At 43.5% G+C, this 23,420-nt stretch overlaps 1 protein-coding gene across 2 annotated transcripts in view; it reads right to left on the bottom strand.

Moving 5' to 3' along the window:
* The window catches only part of PIP4K2A (phosphatidylinositol-5-phosphate 4-kinase type 2 alpha), a 113,400-nt gene extending 94,806 nt beyond the window's left edge, over positions 1-18,594 (bottom strand). For both annotated transcript variants that reach the window (XM_030481086.1, XM_030481090.1), the window contains exon 1: positions 18,181-18,594. In XM_030481086.1, coding sequence (XP_030336946.1) covers positions 18,181-18,321 — 141 coding nt within the window. In that variant the 5' untranslated portion in view covers positions 18,322-18,594. The remainder of the gene's footprint in view (positions 1-18,180) is intronic.
* Between the last annotated feature and the right edge of the window lie 4,826 nt (positions 18,595-23,420).

The following is a 23,420-nucleotide window of genomic DNA, read 5'->3' as shown; positions in this document are numbered from 1 at the left end:
CTTCATTACAGGATTGAACAATACTGTAGGAAGGACAAGGACAGTTCAAAGACACTAGAACTTTTCTATGTGACATCACTGCAGTTACATTACTGTAAAATGATGTTATTTGGAACAAAAACAGCTAACAAGAACCTAGAGTTTCTCAAATCATTCACATGGGTGACTTACCTTTCTCTTACAGATACAGCCTTTAGAGGCTTCTCATCAACAATTCTTTACAAGAATTTTACTGAGGCATAGCTATTCACTTTTGTAGACACTTATACAGTAATGAGTTACCTCACCTTTTATTGCCCTTCACCTGACAAACACAAAACACAAAAAAAACAAAAGAAAAAAAAAAGAAAAAAGAGGACAAACCCCACCCCCCCCAAAAACAAAAAACAACCAGCTGTGGTATTAAAGTAAAAAGCATTTGTAACTATTTTAAGAGAAATTCTGTTTCTTCCAAATTAAATTAACAACCTCATCCTACCACCTTGCATTAATATGTTCTTCCCTTCACGAGGAAGTACAAGGCATCGCTCTATCATTCCATTTCTCTGTAGCTATTTCAGCTGTAGTAAAATGGACGAGCAGACAACTGGTCCAGCAGGCTTGTGTCCAAGCTACAAGCCTGAAATCTTGTCAAAGGCCCCATCTACCACACCGCTTTTCTGCTATATCAAATGTGGCGTTTTTTAATCAGTTAATTCTGTCAACAATAGAACAGACTTCATATAACTAATGCAGCAGTGTTTCTTGGGAGGATTTGAGGCTGCCAACAGAAACATTTTAAAGCTTTTAGAACAGCTAGTTTTTATGGCACAACCCTGGAAGATGTAGTGGACTGCAGCCTTTCACTCACATGATGCTGGTGTTTCAGTCTTTACTGTGCTTAACATATAGGAGGGATCCATGTCATGAGGATACTGTAAAGCTGCCTTCAAGTATTAAAAGAGATTTTTAAATGAAATATTAATAATTAGAAAAACATACGTTTTAACACATCCAGGAACACACAGACCAAGACTCAGAGACCACAGTTAAATTTAATCAGAATCCACACTCCATTAGCAGCTGGAAGAGTTCCAGAAGCCGCCTGTGCCCTTGGCTATCTGCCAAGACCACTGATTGTGTTTTAAGTCCCCTGAAATTACAAGGATGTATTCGAATATGCCATTCTCCACTTCTGGTATGGTATTTACTGTTTTCTTTTGTTGCACATATAAGAGTAGCTGCCTACCTCGCCACCAATACATCTGCATCTCACAGATGTACACAGTCAGACATACTTAATACCACCTAAATTTCAAATATGTTTGGTACCTTTTCGAGATGAACCATAGGAAAGCGAGACACTAGTGACACCTCACATGAGAAAACTATAACTAGCATCCAAGATTTAACTTCAAGTATGAAGTTTAATCTCCTCAGGTAAAGAAAGTTCTCAAACATTTACCAGTGCTATCTACATGTATGTTAGAACCAAGTGTCAAAATTCTTGCCCCAAAACCTCGTTTGAATTTACTGCTTATTGGAATCATGACATGCATCAGTACATAGCTCTTACAATATCATTGTGCAGAAAATGCCAAAAGGAGAAGGAAGTGTTAAAACCAATCACAATAACTAAAAGTGTGTATAATACAACATCAAAATGAGATAAGCTAGTTTGGTCACATACCAAGAAAGCTGGGGGAGTGTAACATGTCCCAGGAACATCTGCAGAAGCATGCAGCCATAATTCTCTCTGGAGACCTTCATATGATAGTATTTTATTGACATAAGGTATCAGAGAACTTCCCAGGTTATTTAAAAAAAGAGAACAGAGGTAGATAGCTGCAACTGAAATAACTCTTGCAGAAACAATGCTAGAAAGTGAAGCTTAAACACAAAACAAACAAGCCACAAAAACACCCCCACAACACTGTGGTTGTTCAGTAGCAGGTCCAGAACACTCTGGAAGAATTTGATGCACATGTCCTGTGTGAATATGAATAACTGCTTCAATATGAATAACTGCTTCAAACTCAAAGGATTTCTGTACAACACAATGCAGCACTACAGCGTTAATTTTACTCATCATGTCTGACTGTAGCTCAGTGGCTGCCTAAGCCAGCTTGTTGGCCAGATCCTGCCTCCTACCCCTCTGGCATGTGATGGGCCTTTTGTTGAGCTCAGCTGGTGGAGACCAACCCAACCAGTAGCCAGCAGTTAGATCAGCTCTGGCTGCAGGTTTCCAGCCTTTTGCGTTGCAGCTGAACTGAATTACATGGTTGCTGCTTAGCAAGCAGGAACAGTCTCTCCTCTTCTCCCCCTCTCTACCAAACCCTTCGATCAGAAAGCAAGTCTATTCAGCCTATGAACCCTGCAAAATGAGAACAAAACGAAAACCCAAATCAGACTTTTTGCCAGATTAGTCTCTCATCTTTTAGCAAGCTGAACTCATTTGCTGGATGATCAGACAAATACTAAAGCCAGCATAAACTAAGCAGTAGAAACTTGGCCTCCTTTTATTAAAGCCACAGACACAGTTGAGAAGGGCTTGACCATAGTTATTTATCCCTTTACCTTACGCCACAGGTAGTGCAGCTGACCTGCTTCTATCTGTACTGATGGGACACAGTCTAGTAGAAAGATAAATGTCACTTAGAGGAAAAACCACTTGAATTTGAAGCATTATCTTATTGGAGTGGAAGCGAGAAGAGACTTATGTCAGTCTCTGAACAAAGGCACAAATTAAAACAGTGTGTTGGACAGCAGTAGATGCAGACCAAGTTTTTTTAGTAAGCCAGTTAACTACTAGATGTACCATATAAAACACATGGTAGTGCACTGTGGCTGCAAAGAAAAAAAAAAAAAAGCATGTCATTTCAAGTAAAGTCCTCTTACAGTTTTTGGCCATGTAAATATTCAACCTGCTTGCTAAAGACAGCTATAGAATAGTAATGCTGTGAGAGTTTGCAAGGGTATCCAATGAGTGATTTAACTAAAAAGAATGAGGCTGAAGGGATGCAAGACACTAAACCCAACAGCTTACTCCCATCACAAAGGGGACAAGACACGGCTACCCCCTTCACCTTGCCAGGGAGTTCTGCCTATCCGTTTTGCCCTGGCTCTGGTACTTGCCAGATCCCACAAAAATATCCCCAAAAAAAGATATTTTTCCTACTGAATTGGTAAGTTCAACAGCTTGGGCAAGGGTACAATACTGAGGACAGTGAAAAAAGGAAGGTAAGAACAGGACCAAGACCAACAACTCCTGCTTCTGAAAGTAAAAGTGAAGTAACATCTACAACTGAACCACAATTTAAAGTTATCACTTCCAAGACTCCTACTGGGAGCATATAGTCGGATTCCCTAAAGACATGTAGATGCAAACAAGCTAATACAGCATTACCTATTGAGCAAATTGTTAGTCAGACTAAGCGTAAGTTGTCCCTTGGGGAAAGGTTTACTAAGACACAACCCTATTCTGGAAAGGGACACGGCCACAGAGGTGTAAGTGATGCACATCCAAAAATAGAAGGGAAGACACTCTAAGCATGGAAAAAAAGGATACAATTTCTTTTATGTAAAAACAACTTTCCATAGTCTCAAATAATGCCATGAAGGAGTCTCAGAGGACTAACTGAAAAAAGTAGAACAATCTTCCATTTCATGACAAAGATGCAGAACCATCTGCTGAGGTTTCTTTGTCACTTGTTGCAAAAAATTAAAAATAAACCCCAGCATTAAAGACAGAATGCTAAAACGGATTAAGCCTAATGCATTTCCAAGATCCCCCAAAGTTACCATGGATATAGACTGATCCGCATTCCAAAATGTTGTTTTACAAAACCCTTATGGAGACTACACCTTTATTTCCTTTACATTTTAGCTGCCTAGCATTCGCTGAAAGTACATATGAAAAACGTTTCTGCTGAGACACTGGTATTTAAACCAGCGATATCAGTCATAAGATTTTACTGCTTCCTTTCATGACATAGAAAGCACAATATCGATTATGTGTTAAGAAGGGTGAAGGTAATTACAAGAGATCTGATCAGACACAATTCAGTGTCTGTTGCTAGATGACAAGCTCAAGAATAAACTGGCTTATCAGAATAGGTTTGTTGGTAAAGCCTGTAACCAGCAGAAACTTCAGGCAGCAGCTGCCTCAGAGATTTCACTTTTTCTTCTATTGCTCTTCCTCTTGATCATCAGCAGAACTAACACTTCCCAAGTCTCAAAGCCTCTGCACAGGGAGAGAAACCAATACAGCCTAGAAAAGGATCTAGTTCACAGCTGGCTTGGACTAAAACTTAAGCCTTTCCTCTTCAGCAAGGAATCACATAAACCAATTCCCAATGTGATCTCTTGCCCACTAACTGCTCCTACCAGTGCTTAGAAAGGCCATAAGAAGTAATTCCTCATTTTAAACAAGAGCAACCCACAACCCATCCCTGTCCTTTCTGCTCCTCCCTGCCAGCCTCCAGACAGGACTGATTTTCAGCAAGACAGGCAGCTGACCCGGCTGAACACATGGCCACACTTACACTGCTGGCAAAGGGGCTCTCCTGCACTCACAGGAAGGCAAGGCTTTAGGTAGGACCACCCCTTTGCACTACTGTTCCATCACATTTGCCCACTGTGATGGTGAAGCCATGCCTTTATTTAAATTACTCAAATCAGCGAAACGTAACTCTGTCCAAAAAAATCACATTAACCCCCAAACAAGATTGCCCTCTGTTCTACGAAACACTCTTCCCCTTTCAGAGGGAGGGAAGGTGCAACACCAGTTTCAGATCTCTAGAAATCTTCAGGAGCAAAGTCTTTACACTGCAGTGTTACTGGCTCCAGGTTAGTTACTATTTCATGCTTCTTGACCTTAAGTAGACCTTGGAAGATAAAAAGGGGAAAAAGAGCTAATAAATAATTAAGTTCATTAGTAAATCACTGTGGAAAGTTAACAAGACTAAATGCCTTCAGTTTCATAGTGTTGGTGCAAAGTGACAAGGAAAATGTCACTTGTGTAAATGTGTTTATATTCACACAGGAAATATATTTCCATTAAAGCAATACAATTAGTCCACAGCCATAACCTGGATAGTTAAAGATGAACAATATTGTGGTGAGTTTGAATTGGTTGTCTATTTAACTCTGCTTTAAAACAACCTTGCACCATTCTGCTTCATTCAAATTCCTGGTGGCAATTATCTTTCCAAAACTTTAGACATGCACAGGATAAACACCTCCATCTGATCTGTCACCTCACATGCTTTTAAGAGTGGATTTCACTGCCCATAAGCTGGGCCAATGTGACTAGTAAGGAGCAGAGCTCTAGGCTAGATTTGTTTGACTGTATTTCTCTAACTGTTTAATTTAATATGCCTTTCCAAGGTAGCTGCAAAACTGTCTGCTTTGTCACAGAAGGAGCGGTGAAACAGGTAGCTAGTGCAACAATGAATCCTGCCAACTCCACCAGAAGCCCCAGTCAGATTCTCCAGAGCACTTTCCTCCTTGCATTACTTATGCAAATATATGTAAATGCACAGGATCTCAAGGCTTTAGAAAGCACTTCACAAAGCAATAGGTTAATTAGGCAGGAAATCAGCTGTTCTGTCCTGGAAGATACAGTAAAATCCAATAATACCAATCTTTTGACTAGTCTATTCCTAAAAAGAAAAATAAACTAATAAATTAAAATATTAAAAATTGCAAGCTCTGCTCAGTTATGCAGTGGTAATGCTGTGACTCACTGCACAGTGTTTATTTTGTGTTCAAGGAGACTAAAAGCTGAGCATTTTTATTCCTGGTTTCAGGCTGGTTGAAAAAATGGTCTGAAGCCTCAGCTTGGAAGAGCCAGTTATGGCAAAGTGATCCCAAACAACAACAAATGCAGAAGGTGGGACTGGACCCTTTCATCCACCCTAACTCAAGCTCTAAGCAGTTAGATATATCTGAAAACTTTGCTAAAACTAACTGGAAGTTATTTTTGCCAGAAACATGAATGTTTTTCAAAGAGTGATTAAGAAGTTCAGCACAAGAGGTAGAGGAAGTTGTATGGCAGAAATGCATCAACAACAATGCTATAACAAGGTTTAGCATTCCTGGTCTAAATACATTTCAACAACCAAAGAGATCATTTTCACAAAGTACCCACTCTGCATGGTTACAGCTTGCAGAATTATATTTAAAAATATCAGGAACACCAAGCACACGAGGAGAGGGAAAAACACAACTACCCAGTCAGCTACTGGTAGTCCATATTGCAATGTGGTATGGAGAAAATGGGGTGCACTGGAATCATGGAACAAAGCTTCAGATACACTCCCTAGTATCTGAAAAGCTGAGTATTTGCATCCCTCAGCACAGCTGCGTGGCAGGGGAGGTGAAATTCAACAGCAGCTTCTTTGAAAAACTTCTTACACGGTTTAATCCCTTAGTCTATCAAATAAGGGGAAAATAGCACAGAACATAGCCAGCATGAACCTGACAAATCAATTCTGAGCTCAAGCTTGTCAGCTAGGAAAGCAATGGTAAGTAGCGGAGAACACATAGCTCAAGGATTATGCTTTACTATCTCAGCTTTCTTGCTTCTCCCACCTACTTCAAGACTTAGTACTAAATTTTAACATTCAAGTGATCCATGCCAGCCGGCCTCACTGTTTGAGTCAGTTTTCAGTACCAGGTGAAGAAAATGAGGGAAGCCTTTGTAGTAAAAATGTCTTGATGAGTAGCCATACAACTTCTACCTTGAGAACTCTACCCAACCTCATCTACGTTCTTCCTTTAACAAAGGGCTTTTATTTTTCAAACATAAACAATGGTTGCCATGTCAGAAACAAGGTCATCTCCCAAGTTAACTCTTATGAGAGTCTTTGACCAGCAAGTCCAATACTCACAGAACATCTCAAAAACACACCCCCCCCCATTTCTCCACCCACTTTTTTTTTTTTTGAGGAACACGCTATATATATATATATATATAGTTGTTGAATCAATCTGCAAGACATAGATGATCCAGGTTCCTTTCATTTTTGCTTATCAAGATGCTAATATTGGTCAGAATATAAGTTCAACTGAAGAACAACAATCTTGAAATACTAGTTATGTGTCTATGTGATACATCACCTGGATGACATCTGCAGTTCAGAAAGGCACCACAAATAAAGCAAGTGGGTTACTTCAGGTTTATTTCTTTCAGCCTTGCTATTGAGGTAAACACTCACACACAGCAACAGCTACTCAAAGTGACCGAATTACTGTCTGCCAGCTAGCCATATTTCTATATCGCTCAACTCCCTCTGTTCTTAGTTAAACTTAACTTCCAAACTTTTGTTCAGTATTGTGCCAACATAATAGTATAGTATCCTGGGACAAAGCCAAACAAGAGGAATGTTTTCCTAACAACTCCTAATAAATCTAGATAAACAAGCATTTTTACATGCCAAGCAACATAAGGATGGCTTAGCCACTTCAGCACAAAGACACCCTCCAAACTACACATCATTACACACATTTTACTGCAAAATGATTAGAAGCATGACTTTTCAGGAAAGGAGAGCCTCTGCATTTTGAAGGGCATTTATAATAGTGTGAACCAGACCCCAGGCACATCACCAGATCAGTTAGCAAGAACAAGCCCATTGTGAAAGAGTTCACATCCCAATGGACCTTCATCTTCTAGGTGATCAACACATCATGAAGGAGGAACCACTACTTTCAGGTTCTTCCACTGAATTCTTAGGTGCTCAGTCTTTAAGGGTGAAGGAAGTCACATTCAACCAGAAAACCTTAGGGAGTGATTCACAGGAAAATGAAAAAGTTGAAGACTTTCATATGAAGGCCTGGGAGATTTCCTCAACAAGTAGGACATTTTTTAATGTTCTTATCCAAACACAACCTTCCAAGGAATGAGCTTCAGAGATTCCAAAGAGAAATCTCTGATGGATTCAGCAAATACAGAAATAATGTCAGAAGAGTAACTAGCTTGAAAAGTGAACTAAAAACACCACTACCAACCACAGATAATGGCTGCACATGGGGAAAACCACGCAAAAGAACCGAAAAACAACAACAACTGAGAAGTGATATTGGGAGATACGGTGGAAAAGCAGAAAAACCCACCCATCCCCACCAAGATAAAGGTATAGAACAGCAGCAAGATTCAAGATGATCAATAATTCAATACTCTCGTGCTTTGATGTACCGCAACAGAACAAGCTAAGGAGGAACAATGAGTGCCCAGTTCTGTGTACCCAGAGATGTCTGAACCCTATTAACATCCCTGAGCAACCAGCCTGAAGGACATTGCTCACTCAAACAAAATAAACAGCTACAACCGCCTGCAGCTGTAGGTAGGAAAGTGAAAGCACCATTGTTGAATCAGCTGAAGCCCAAAATAACAGCTGAAGGAACTGCTATATCAGGAACTCCCTCAGTCCATAGAAATGGGCAAGACATTCTGAAAACAGTGGTTTCAGTGCTATTTGCCTGCAAGCAGGTACATGTGTTTAAGCTTTTGTTTCTGTAAATTAGTTTTACTGTTTGACCTCTGTGGGCCTGGGGAACATCCAGAAAAGCTCTTCTTGTTGTTTGGTCCTGTCCACTGCAGGCACAGGACAAGGCTGGTTTACATATCACGGACTGCAAGTGAATCATGACTCACACTGAAACTCACTAATCTGACAATTCCACATAAGACCTAAAGAATAATTATATCAGAAAATTTCTCTTCAATCCTTCCTTGCTAACCTTATTATCACCAGAGGGGGGAAAAACGTCAAGAGCAGCAGGGAAACCCTAGCTTGCATCAGCCCCAAGCTGCTGCACAAGAGGGTGGTGCTGATCTGCAGCACCTCACCAAGCATCTGACACTGCATTTTAGTCCAAGTGAGTCATTTCTGAGTCCTCCAACTGCAAGTTTGCAGTGTCTAAGGAGGAGGAGGTGGGGTATGGGCTTTCCACTAAAGTCAGCTTGTTTGAGACTGCTATCTTTCCCAGAAAGACAACCAGCTCTTCTGAATAGACAGCTTGAGACAGAATGTGTTGATAAGTACTTCCTCTTCAAGGACTTTATTTCAAGCATAAGCCCTCGAATACTACAATTACTTGGACCAAGTAGCCTCAGATATGTACTTTATGAATCAAGAAGAGTTGTATCTCTTTATATAGGCTGTTTAAGTCTGGAAGAGATCACATTTTTCTTTCAGAACTGGAAAAGGTACAGAAAATCCCTAGAAACAAAACAGTACCTAAGTACAAACTCCAGACAGATCAACCGGAACAGCATCTTAGAGATTGTTTTTATTACTTGCAAAAGAAAAATCACACCATGCTTTATGAAAAAGAGATACTCAATTGAAGAGGCACTAATTTTTGAACCACTATGTTCTAACGCAAGTGTTTGTGTCACTGTTCTCAGAATTATATACAAGCCAAAGGTAACCTTGTCTACCATTAGGAATTTATTTTAAAAAGCAGCATTAGGATCATAACTTCAAAATGTAAGATAAAAATAGGTATCCCATTCCTCATTCAATGCAAAACTCAAATTGCTTTCTCAATTTTTGCCATTTTGCAATTTGGTTTCCCAAAGCTAGCTCTACATTTAGATAAAAACACAAGATGTCAGAAAGACTGAAGCAGGAAGCTCAGTGATTATCAACCTTGCTTTTGTTATGTCAATCTTCTAACTTTTGCACAGCTCCAGGCAACCATAATGCATCAGATTTACTTGCTATAAACATGCTGACAATTAGATACTCAAACAGCATTTCTCTGAGCTCCTCTAGAAAATTTTCTGCTATAATCATCCAGAACTCAACCCACAATGAGAGCCACACCACACTAACACCAGTACATACCCTCTAATTACAGACAATTTATGTGGCTGACAGAGAAAACAAGTACACTGAACAAACATGAACACAACCAGCAACACCACTGCACCAGAACCTGGTGTACCAAGAATGGGTTTGGTACCTAAATTATGTAGTAAGGGTCTACAAAACACTGGGCAATCAAAGCAGAACTAAACTCTGCAAAAGAGCTTTAAGTCTATATTGCAACAGGACATGCCACAGATTAAGGACATTTTATCTGAACTACTAGTTTAATAATAGAATTCTTGAGCCTTGGCACCACAATCTAATTACACTTAACCAAAACTGAGCAATATTTAATAAAACTGTTAATAAGCTGCTTTCTTTTGACTGGTCTTAGGTCAGCCAAGTTGGGTATTTTTCTCTCTCCCTTCCCCCTAAAAGCCCTGGAAGTCAGTGACTGCTACAGCTACATGCTTGATATCCTACAAGAAAACATTTAAGGTAGGATTTTCAAGAAATACTACTGTTTAGAAGGTCTTCCAAATGCTGACATTTACATCTAAAAGCAGCTTCAAGAATTTCAGCCCATAGGAAGCCATTACAACTTTTCTGAAGACATTTGCTCTCTGCCTAGATAGTCAAATCATGTTAGATGGTTCAGCATGTTCTGAAGACCAGACTGTGATCCTCTTCCCTCCACTCTCCCTGCACTGTTTGCAGCTCCCCTTTTAAGCTGGGACTGACACTTCTGGATATGGCCTGCTGTAGTACAACAGCCCTATCCCTAATTCACTCTTCCGCATTAGTTTTTCCTCTAGTTTTTCTCCTGTGAGAGAGAGAATCACAGTACATCACTGATCAGTGACAGTGTAGAAACAAGACCATGATCCCCAGCTTTAGCTGGCTTCAGTATTATGGAAGATGTGGTCCGACTAACCTTATGCTAGCTTAAACTGGCACTTCCTTACAAAGAAGTTATTTTGCCCCATCTTTTCTGCTCTTGCACCAACTCCACACAACTTGTGCTGGCACGGCTGTCTGCATGACTGGATGATGACCTTAACTGAGCTATGGTCCATCTAAAAACTCCTCAAAATGTATTACTTTCACTGGATTATCACTTTGGAGCTGGGTAGTTACTGATAAGGAAAACATATGGTTGAACTTGTTAACCATGAAGACTGGAATGGCAAAGACTTAATTGATAAAGTGCAAACACAGGAATAGCAGAGAGAACATGACCAAGACATCAAGAACAAGACTGGGAAACATGAAAGATTAAACCAGTTAGCTGAAGCAGCTAGAAGTGGTTCTGTACATCCTAGCCTCACCATGAAGCTCGACATGCTCTCTAATAGTGCCACATAAGGGAATGTGATTATTTTTTTTCAGTTTTGTCTTACAATCTAAAAGGATCATGCATATAGTCACAGCTGCGTTAAGAATATTAAGGTTGCCTTGGGAACTTACAATGCCCACAAAAGAGCTGGATTAGACTAATTGCCTTGCCTCAGTACACAAGGTAGTTATTCACCAAGTCCGACGAAAAATAAGTACTCTAAAAGGTATATGGCCATTAAGCATTTCTTCTGCAAACCATTCAATCCAGCTCTTTGAAGATAAAGCTAATGTTTTCTTTTCAGTTTGTGACATCCATCACTACAGCATTCAGCTACTTCAAACAATTTTCACAACACCCTTATTAAGCAATCTCTGAACACAAAACTAATTAACTTATTATAGAACAGCCCAGGCTCCATAAGAAGATTGTTAAGACAGATGTTCACAGAGCAAGAAGTCACCATCTCAGCAATTCACAGCTAACCCATTTCACCATGTACCAGGATGCACACCATGAAAATGAACAAGGATTGTCATTACCATCCCATAGCTGAGGCAACAATTTCTTAGGCTGCTTCAGCTATTTTGCTAAGTGCAAACATGTGCTTTACCAACAGTGAAAATGAGAAAGAGAAATCAGGACTTTTGTTAGACATTTTATAGTAAGCATAGAGTATGAAGAGTGGAAAAACATGGAAACAGGCCTCAAAGTAAACACAAAATAACGAGCTCATACTGAAGTCCACTACCCATAACAGCAGTCAGTCACTTAAAAGTCAGGAGAAAGTGAAGATGAACACATACTTCTTTCAAGCCTTTAAAACCTCACAGCTCAACAAAGATGACTAACCTTTCAACAAGTCAAGCTATCTGTAAGCCAGTATGACTAAAACTGAGTGCTTAACTCTGGCAAGATTACACTGAAGGTCTGTAAATAATAGGTAGTTTCACCTTACTCCACAGTTGTCATGCAGTTGCATAATGTACAGCTAGCCCATGGAACCCTACGGCACAAGCTATTTTCAAGGAAGAGAAGAAAAGAGGATTGGTTTGTACAGCAGGAACTGCATAAGAGGGCGAGTCAGTTATAATAAACAAAGTTTGTCACCCTGAAACTACAGGAGGAAAATAAACATCTACCAAGGCCTGGCCAATGAGCATAATGTAAGTGTCTAATTAAGAAACAAGAAATTAAAAAATAATCCCCTAGAGACACTTTCTTAAGGCATCTGGTGCAGGACAGTCAAATAAGATGACTAAGTTGAGTCAGTAAAACAAATTTGTGCAACCTGTTTGCTCCACTGAACATTGTCCAGCCCTGCCCACTGTGGTTAATGAAATTCAGATTCAAAAACCTATAGGCAAACAAAATCCTAGCCTTTGCAGAACCCTACCTTGTAGAGCAGAAGGAACTACGGAAGGTAGCTTTGAAATAGTCAGAGCTCTTTCCACAGCAGTTCCCGTCTCACCCCTAATAAAAGCTATTGTATGTGTCTCTTTCAACAGTTCAGAAAGAGACACAAAGTATCACTCCCATTTGTATTTCATACAGGAATATTTACTTCCTTTAACCTAAATAAATATTTAAAGTTTGTATTTTTACTAGTCCATCTACTCAGTTGCAAGAGCAGTATCAAATTAATTTCTGCAGTACATAAAGCTTGACACCCAAAAAACCCCCCAAGTTTTCAATAAATAGCTCTTCCTGTTCTACTTCCTTCTATATACAAACATCTGGGCTGAGTGCCCAGCTGACTTTATTTTAAAATAGTTTTAATTGATTTATTATCTGCTGTGCTGTAATCAATGCTTTTTAATATGTTGCTTCTTCCTGCTTCTTAGAAAGAGCCTTCTTCCAAGTAGTCTACCTCCACCTCCATTAAAAAATTAGTAAGATTAGTGGGTTTTTTCCCCCCCCCAAACTCATTGTTACAAATCTCAAGTTCACTCCAAGACCTGTAACTTCAGTTTTATTTTGAAATGCCACTTAGGGCACAACTGCGGTAGTGATGTTCCGCATTAAATACAAATACTAGCAATACAGTTGACAACATAACTGATGAGTAGCCCTCCCCATCTCAAGACAATTTCCAACCAACCTGTTGTGCTAAGAGCAACGCAATGAGTCACCATTATACTTCCATATCCTTAAGGTGTCACTAGTCTCATTGTCATTTAAGAGTATATTAAAAATACAGAGCCAGAAGTTGTCCACTCCCATAATTTATGGAGATATACTGGTAGCAGTAAGTGCTGTGGGTTTGTTTTTTCTGTATATCCCACCCCCCCACCCCTTAAAGGAATGCGATCATAAACACAAGCCCATTGTTTTTATTCCAGAGGGCATAACCTAGCTTTTAATTATTTTAGACTTCATTTTACTAATTATCTACCCAATAAGCTCTTTTCAGTGTCACTTCCCCAAATGCACAAAGTTTCAGGACAGGAAGTTCCTAGGAGAGAGGCTAGGTAAGTCAGAACTAAGAAACTTGATTTATGGCACAAGCTGAGAGGGTACACATTTACTTACAAGCTCTCCAGTACCCTGTTAAAACATAAGGGCAGGCATAAGTGAGCTATTTGTGTATTTATCTGGATAAAAAATTTGTAAGAGGGAACACAAGTATGCTAACTAAGAAAAAAAAACCCAAACTAAAAACTGACAAGAACACAGACATTTTATAGCTTTCTATAGAGATACAGAAGCTTTCATAACATGAGCAAATATATCCTACCATGTATGAGGGGGAAATGCATTTACTTGTCATACCTGTAACAGTGAATGAACCCAGGAGTTATACTGGCAGACAGATGAGTCCCACAGCTCTCACTCCTTCTATTAGTCTGTCCTGGTGGTGTTCCACTTTTGTTAAAAAGATCAAGTCAGATTATGGCCAAGAGTGCAACAGCACCATCAAGCTCACAGTGCCTTGTATGAGCAGTTGAAGGTGGTCCTGGAGTTTATTATCTGTTGGATTCCTCACCCACAGAAAGTACACTTTCTGGTGTACTTGGCAATACAAACTGGGGGCAGAGGAGAAGTCATTTGATCCATGTATTCTTACTGTTACACTTGTTTGTTCGGCAGCAAGTGCCACTGAGAAGTCAGGCACTGCTAAATTTTTACATCAGCTTGTAATCATGCAAGAAACAGATGGCGATTACAGATTCCATGGGCTGGGGGGTGGTGTTGGGTTTGGTTTGTTGTTTGTTTTTTTTTTAACTTGTACAGTATGCTCAATATATCCTTAAGCATTCATCCTCATCTCTTAAATACATTTAATTTAATGGTTGAGACAGTAGGAGAGGTCTCCAGCAGTCTATTCTTTACCTCAAAATTAGTTACAAAAAACCCCACTTGCATTAATTTTCTTCCATCTTTGGGGGTGATATGTTTTGAAAGACCTAAGCCTAGCTCCATACAGATTCCCAGCTTTCTTAACAAGCTTCTAACAGAAGCAGGCAAGCAACACAAGTGAGAGCAGACTCACCATCAGTGTGCCTGGGACAATCATCGCAGGCTGTAGAAAACACAGAATCCCCAGCTTTCAATTTTGGCACAGAAAACGAGGAGGGAAGAATTATTTCCAAAAGCATTAGGCAGAAGTTACATGCCTAATGTAACCTTCCTTCCTTCTCCTCCTTCCCACAGTTACTGGACATTCAGCAGCAGTGACAATATGAAACTAAGAATAAGTATGTTATTTACCACATTGGTTGTAAATGAATCGTTACAATTATGTTAACTAAAAGTATAGCTTTAAGTCATACTAACCATAGAGTTTAAGTATTCGCTTCAGTAGCACAGCCAGATCATCTCTGACACAGGGTAAAAGAAACAAGATAAGATCAATTCTTAACAGTGCCGATGCCTGCAAGATCCAAGCACACCGACAATTAGTCTTTGCTGCTGTAAGTCATCAGTGTTAATGTCATCTACTAAGTGGGACACAGTTGCTTTCCTTTTCACTTAGCACCAAGTTTCATTCAACAGCGTTTTTCAGCATACCAAGAAATGCATTTACAGCTCTGAATGTGAACATATTTTCTTGCTTTTGAAAGTACTTGGGTAATGTTCCCATGCTTTCTCCACACATGCCCTTCTAAGTTATTACTCATTTCAACTGCATTACCAAGCAGTATTTTGCTCTAGGTATCTCTCTACTTCTACCTAAACAACAGCTGACACCACCAAAGCAATCTGCTTAGTCTCTTGGCAGGGGGAGGGGGAATTTATAAGAATCCTGGGTAACAGACACCTCAATGCAGATTTTTTTCCCCATTAAGAATTCACACCTTTGCTGTAAGCCTTCTGCTTTAGAGTGTCATGTTTCCTCATAGGACAGGAGAGCGAAGAGAACTGTTCTTGTAACTGCTTCCTTAGATGGAGCTTCTTTACACGTTCAATTTAAAATCTGAAAATCCTCCAAACCTCAACTATCAAGTACAGTGGTATTTTGGCCTCAAGATCTAAAGGTTAAAAAGCCTGAAGAAAAATCTGCTCTTTCCTTTGTCTTCTCCAAGTGCTTCCTTCCAATAGATGCCACATCCTGTCAGAAGCATGGGAACTGCACCTCAGCTTCACTATTTCAATACATACCTATCCCCCAAACAGTAAGACTCAGACACTGCTATCGTCTCATTAATTGATATGCACCACACTGGAACCAGTCTTACGTATGATTTTTCAGACTACTATGTTCCAAGTTAATTAAATAAACTATTATCATTAATTATGGTCTATGCTCATTTCCTAGTCTAACTTTTGCTTGTGGAGTTCTACCAAGAAACTTAAGGATCCTCAATTCCTGTTCTGAATGAATCCAAGCACATAATTTGTATTTCTCCCCATGAAAAAGTCTTGTTTGTGATAACAGAGTCCAACCACACTGAATACTTGTTTTCATTTGGTGGATGGTGCCACATCAAGCATTACAAACTGACAGGGTAAGCATCTAACAGAGAAGCCTGCAACACTTTGGTGCTGCATTCTTGGCCAAGAAGCGATGTTTAGATTTGGACACATCTAATTAATTTGAGTTTTTTCACACTCTCTCATTCAGAGGGATTTTCCTTTCGTGGGGCCCAACGCATTAATCATGACTACACCTTGCAGGGTAAAGAAATGGGATAATATCCACAGAACATGCAGTGGATACTCATGCTTACAGCCATCATCTTCATGCAAACATGAAGCTGCATTTCTCTGAGTCTACTGTACTGCTGACCTTGCTCTTTGAGCCCTCACCCCAAAAAAGGGCTTTAGCTTAATGTTATGTGGATGAACCAGTACACTTGTTTATTACATTTTTCTAATGGGAACAGCTCTGTATGCCACAGCACAGGATCGGAGGAGTTATGTACCATGTTACATTTGTCACTATTTAATTTGTTATTATTTGTACTGGAGAGGTCTTTCCCCTGAAAGTAGTGGTGTTTCGAGTATGAACACATGTAGCAATGAGCTGTTGCAGCAGTGAGAATTCTGTTCGTGTCAGAGATCTTCTCCCCGTCTCTCCCCAGGGAGATGGCTGATAGCTAGCACGCTGCCGTTCAGCAGAAGCCTCTCACCCTGTAATTATCAGCTCTTTCTTTCATTGAAGAGGCCTGTTTGCAAATTTTCCTATGAATAATGCTGGCCACTAAAGAAGGAGCAAAAGAGTCATGTATTTAAACCCAATTCCAGCAAACAGCATATCACGAACTTGCCCAATTAAGAGTTCTTTTTTGCTTTGTAGATAAATATCTAGTTCCTTATCAGTCCATGACACAGGATGCCACTGCTTACAGCTGACCTACAGAAAACTTGAAATCCTTTGTCGCCATGTCCTACCGCCTCACAGCTCTATCTTGAGCAGAGCATTTAACCTCACTAATCTCTGTCACCAACACCCTGCTGGTACCTACAGTCAAAGCATTTCCCCTAGATCACCACTTTGGGCACGGTACTGTTTAACACCAACTGAACAGTGCTCAGCCTTGATGCTCAGCCTGCAGGCTTTGGGCAAAAACGACCAAAATGTACACGCAGGAAGAAAACATCATAGGATTTGGATATGTAGGAAACAAAAGGAACACTGAGTGCATACTACAGGCTGCTTTGCCTGCTCCACAAAGCTGTTACAAAATTCATAGCCTAATCGCAAGCTGCACATTGACAGTTATTCTTACAAGCTCTTACGCTGCAGCGAGAAGCAACCCACACAGACCCAGCGTTCGGACGTTCAGACTTTGCACGACCAAGGAGTAAGTTCTTGGCTTCACTCCCCCGACCGACACCTGATTTTTGGTGATCCCGGGGCTCTACACTTTCAACCCGCCACAGTGGCTATTTAAAGATGTAAAGCTGCGCCTTGAGCCTCGTAATGCCCGAACCATGTGACACCGTTACCAGGCTCGCAACGGCAAGGCTCCCTCCGCAGCCGCGGTCCATGGCCGGGCCGCCGCTCCCGCCAGCCGCAGGGTGATGGAGCACTCCGCGAACGCTGCAATTCCGCTGCTCTGCCACACCAGAGCGCGGCCCGCCTCCCCTCCCCCCGCGCTCCGCCGGCGGCGGACACTCGCCGGGGCGAACCGCGCGGGTGACGGGAACAACTTCGCCGCTTGAACGCCCATAACCGAGCGGGTTCGGCTTTTATTATTTAACCGCAGCACATGCATTTACGCAACGCCCGCCCGCGGGCGGCAACAGGACCGGAGCAGCGCCGGTTCCGCTCGCAAGCACCGTACCCTCACGGGCACCACCCCGCGCGGCGCTGAACGAGCGGAACCGGGACCGACAGGGCACGGGTTACCGCAGGCACAGCGGTGGCAGCTCCGCGCCTCGCCGCCCCCCAGCCCCGGCTGGCCGCCGCAGCCCCCGCCGGCGCCCCCCGCCCGCACCCACCGCGCCCGGTAACGCGCTCCCAGACCCCGCCGGGGCTCAGAGCGACAAGCGGCGGCACGTGCCTCCCCCGGCCCCGTCCGCCCCCTCCGCATCGCCCCCTCCCTGCGCGCAGCCGGCGGGGGGCGATGCGCCGGCGGGCGGAGGCGCGGCGCTTACCGAGTGGTTGACCCCCCACATGAGGACGCTGAGCAGCGGGTCGCTAGCCCGGAACAACTTCACTTTTTGCGCCACAAAGTGCTTCTTCTTGGTCTTGGTTTTACTCGCCATGACCGGCACGATGCTGCTGGGGGCCGCCATGGCGCTGCCGGCGGCGGCGGGAGAGGGCGAGGAAAGGGTGGTGGGTGTGCGGCTCAGCGCCCGGGGCGCGAGGGCACGCGGCCGGCGGCGGGCTGGCAGCCGCGGGACGCCGCGCGCATCCCGGCCTGCCCGCCGGTGCCGCGCGCTGAAATGGCCCCGCTCTCGCGCCGCCGGCCCCGCCCCGCGGGGGAGGGAGGGAGGGAAAAAGGAGGGGGGAGCCGCCGCCACCCGCCACGCACCGCGCCCCGCCCCGCCCCCGCGGCGGCGCGGGAACGCCGCGGAGTTTCGGTTCCTGCCGGCCCACCGCGCATGCGCCGCACCCGCCCCCCCCCAACCCCGCCCCGCGGGCCCGCGCCTGCGCGGCGGCTGGGGAAGAACGGACTCTCTGAGAGCGGGCAGGGCGGGAGGCAGCGCTGTGGAGAGGTGGTCCCCCTCGGTCCCCGCTCTTGAGGGGAAGGGGGTCGTGGAAGATGAGCCCACCCTCAGCGCCCGCCCGGGGAGGGAGGTGGTTCTGGTCCCTGCTCACCGCCCGGCGTCCCACCCTCACACCCCACAGGACTCCAGAATCATTAGTGTTGGGAGGGACCTCTGGAGATCATCCAGTCCAGCCACCCTGCCAAGGCAGGGCCACCTAGAGCAGGTTCCACAGGAACGTGTCCAGGTGGGGTTTGAATGTCTTGAGAGGGAGACTCCACAACCCGCTGGGCAGCCTGTTCAGTGCTCTGCCACCATCAACATAAAGAAGTTCTTCCTCATGTTGAGGTGAAATTGCTTGTGTTTTAGTTTATGGCCATTGCTCCTCGTCCTGTCACTGGGCACCACTGAAGAGAGTCTGGCACCATCCTCCTGGCACCTGTTTTTGGTACATGCATCATTGAGATCCCATCTCAGTCATCTCCAGACCAAACATGCCCAGCTCCTTCAAGTCCTCTGGGAAACAAACCCCACCATCATCCTAATCGTTCTCTAATCATACACATCATTATTTTGTGCAGGTTTTGTAATATTTACTCAAGTTTCTGGTTCCCCACTCTGTAAAGAGAACTGTACGAGTGAGGACTCTCTGAGGTAGGACTTTGCCAACTGCTCCTGATCTAGCTCCTATCTGAAAGCAGAGCGATTCGCTTCAGGAGCCCCACAGCAGATACTGAAAACTGCCTCCTGCAGAAGTACTGCACCCCTGTAAGCTACACTCTGCTATTCATACCCACAGCAAAAAGAAATGTGTTTCTTAACTGTGTATGGCCACAGAGGATGTGGTCAGTTACAGATGACATCCTGCAAAGGCACATCTGCCCAACTCAAACACTCTCCACTGTAGCACTGTGTTCGGCTCTGGGGCCTCCAACATAAAAACACACACTTTGCTCCGCTGTATAACTATGAACCTTAATGACAACCATAGTCCCTGTTCAGGGTCAATACACACAGATAATGCAGTCCATACACCTTCCGTGCATTTACAATACGTCATCCATCAACTTCTGAATCATACAGACTGTAGGTGTTGGTTTGTTCATCAGCTGATCATTCAGTGAGATCCTTATGGAGAAGCAAGCACAGGGCTGCTCCATGAAGCAGCCAAGGGTCACTCTGGTCCAAACAGTGCCCTCAGCAATGGAACCCAGTCCCACAAGGTCCATGCACAGTGGGCAGGTCTGGCAACAGCAAGCATCTGCAGCCCCAGAGAAGCTGAGCTGATGAACCAGCTCCATCCAGGAAGGTACAACGTAGGCACAGAGTCCATCTAGGAGACAGGGCCAGAAACAGGACTGCAGGCAAGCCAGAATACAGTGCTGGAGACAGGTATACCTACAACATAGCTCAGGCAGAGACCTAAACTGAGCCTTCCATGAGCTTAAATGGAGGTCCTGGGCAGAAGGTGCTCCCGGGTGGGGCTATTCAGGGCAACTAAGGCCCATAGGTGAGCTCAGGGTCCTGGCACAGGCTTACACAGCTACTCATGAATTTAAAAACTTGTTGCACCAAACACAGTTGCTGAGGCATCTCATGCTCTCCATTTCTTTTATGCCTTTATCATCTCAATAGCAAAGTTATCTATCACGCCCAGTAGTGTTTAATATCACTCCTGCATAGAAGCAGTTACCAGGATTTATTATATGGTCCCTTTTCTGCATTTTATGGAGAGTGGGAGAGAACAGAGATGCTATATTTCATTTGCTGTCATGCTTTTTTTTAGAGCAAGCTGTTACTTAGGAGTTATAAAGAGCCTAAACTGGAATTTTTGTTCTTGAAAATAGATTCAGCAACAACAAAAATCCCTTGTATTTCTACTGCAGTCAGTGGTAGCAGCTGAATAGTCAGCACCTTTGAATAAAAGCAGGTCACTTAGATGCCTAAATATAGATTTGAAGTCAGACTTTCACAAGAGTTTGGTACCCATTTTATTCCTTACATTATGCTTAGAACACGACGTAAGTATCATACAATGCTGCACACATCAATGTGACTAACATCTGTCACATATGTCTTTCATCTGTTTTACGGAGTAAAACCATATAGTGAAGCATTTTGGTTTATAAATGTGTAATACACAAGAAACATCTTGTTATGTTTCTTATAGGGAAGGCAAGGCTGAGGAAGGCAATTGTTCTTTTTTTCCAGGAGACTTTCTTGTGATGTTGGCCTAGATTCTAAAGAGCTCTTCTCTGCAAATATGAATCCTTGTCAAGGAGGGTTGTTTTATCAGAGGAACAAAAGATGTTGACCATAATCTTTACAGCAGAATTGAAATCAATCAAGGGCCTGGGCTATCTTCATGACAGGACAAAAGAGATTTGTCTTCTCCAATTTTAAGCACCAAGAACAGGATAGTTGCCTGTACCTGTCTATCCTGTAGGTTTCTCACTGGTTCCATGATATACATGCAGCTGAACACAGGGGTCACTTGAAGAGACAAAAACTAACAGAGACCCTTAGACCAGGACCCCAGCCAGAGCCCTCAATAAAATGTGCTCCCTGCCATGTTCTCTCTATCCCACGCCCTTTCTTTTCAAAGCTCCTTTCTAGCTCCACTCCAGCTGCAGCTCCAGGCCCTCTCTTTCTCTCAACCCTGACCTTAAACCTCACACAAACCATATACTGGGCTTTGGACGTGGCCTCCAGCCAGTGCCCACACCAGGAAGTTCTTGCAGCCAAGTTCTGCTTGCAGCCTACACTTCCCTGGGACAGTCATTTTCTAGCCCTAAGTCAGCTGCAGCTCTTGTCTCCTTCTTTCTGGCAACCATAACCTCAAGCCTCACCCTGAACCTGACAGTTATGTTGACCCTTAGACCAGGCCCCTCAGCCAGTGCCTCCACCTAGAAGATTTTGCAGCCAAGTTCTCTCTGTGGCCCAGCCTTTTCCCTGTCAGCTGCTTTCAGGCCTCCCTCCAGCTGGAGCTCTAGGCTCTCTTCTTCTCCCAACACTAACCCTAACCCTCACACTAGCTGTACACTGAGCCTCAGAACAGGACTGCCAAGCAGCATCCACAACAAAAAGTTCTTGCAACCAAGTTCTTCCTGCACCCCATGCTTTCTAGGCCCATTCTAATTGCAGCACTAGGCTCTCTCTTGTTGTCAAATTTAACACCGGCTGTACCTCCAACCATAATGGTAGGCTGAGCCTCAGACCAGGCAGCCCTGCCAAGTTCTCCCTGAGCTTACACTTCCCTTCAAAGTCCCTTTCTAACTCCCTTCCTGCCGGAATGCTAGGCCCTCTCTTTCTTCCAGTCCTAACTCCAACCCTGACTCCTTTCTCCCCTGAGGAGGAAGGAGCAGCAGAAACAAAGCATGATGAACTGACCGCAACCCGTATCCCCCATCCCTCTGCACTGCCTTGGGAGGGAGAAGGTAGAGAATTTGGGAGTAAAGTTGAGCCCAGGAAGAAGGTTGGGCCTTAGACTATAACTCACCAGGCCAACCCAATAATTTCTGGCAACCAAATTCTCCTTGCAGCCTACACTTCCAGTTATCCATTCCTTCCCAGTCCCACTGCAGCTGAAGTTCTTGGTTATCTCTCTCAAGCTTAACCCTGACTTTAAGCTCAACCAGAAGCTAAGCCTCAGATGTGGCCCTCAGCCAGTGCCCACAGCAAAAAGTTCTTGAAGCCAGTTTCTCTTTGCAGCCCACCCTTTACGTTGTCAGCCCTCTTCTAGTGCCCTCCCACTGCAGCTCTAGCCCTTTCCTTGGCTTTGTCTTTTTCTCAGCCCTAACCATGACCACAGGGTGAGCCTTAGACCAGGACACCTCAGCAGTGCTCCTGATCTAACACCAAAAGATTTCCCCTCCCAAGTTCTCTCTGCACCCGCCTGTTTTTCTCTGAAGTTCCTTTTGTAACCCCATTCCAGCTGCTGCAGCAGCCTGTCCTTCCCTCAACCTTAATCCTAACTGTAGCCCTAATCCTTACTGGAGGCTGAGCCTTGGACATAGGCTGTCTTCAGAGGGAGAACTCAAAGGCTGCATCTTCTCTTGGTTTCTTTACACCTTATGGACATTTTTGTGCATTCATGAGAGAGGCTTTCACTCATATGGCCTAGCATAACATGAAAGTTGTATTTCAATCCATTAACACTTTTTATAGCATGACACTGTGAGTATATGTTGCAGCCAGCATTCATGGTGCACGTACAGTATTGGGAGATGAAAGACTTTCTGGGACAGTATTAAGAAGCTTCAGAGCTAAGACCAAACCTGGTACCGTGTTGCTTGTAATGCCTACAGAGAGATCTCTTGTGCAATGTACCTCCACAACTGCATGCATACTGCATGCAAATCTGCTTGTTTTACTTTACAGGTAACCTGTGAGCAAACTAGCTTAGACACTGCAATGGTGGTCCAGGCACTGACAGGAGGCTTGTACTGCAGTACAATCTCTTCTGAGGTTGCTGTGGGTCCTTAGGTAGCTCTTGGAAGTCTACTCAGGACCCACAGGTTCCAGTGCTGGCAAGGACACTTATGAAAATAGGAGATTAGTTTTCTGAGTTACGGCACATTTCAAATCCCGACTGGCACTTCCTACTCGACTTTAAAGAAATCTACCCCCCACAGATGTACAAGTATTTGAGACTCCTTCAGTGTGTCCAGAGGTTTTTGATAACT

Source organism: Strigops habroptila, chromosome 1, assembly GCF_004027225.2.
Source record: "Strigops habroptila isolate Jane chromosome 1, bStrHab1.2.pri, whole genome shotgun sequence".
In the NCBI taxonomy this organism is placed as follows: domain Eukaryota; kingdom Metazoa; phylum Chordata; class Aves; order Psittaciformes; family Psittacidae; genus Strigops; species Strigops habroptila.
Note: the sequence above shows the minus strand (reverse complement) of the source record. Positions and strands in the feature narration are given on the sequence as shown.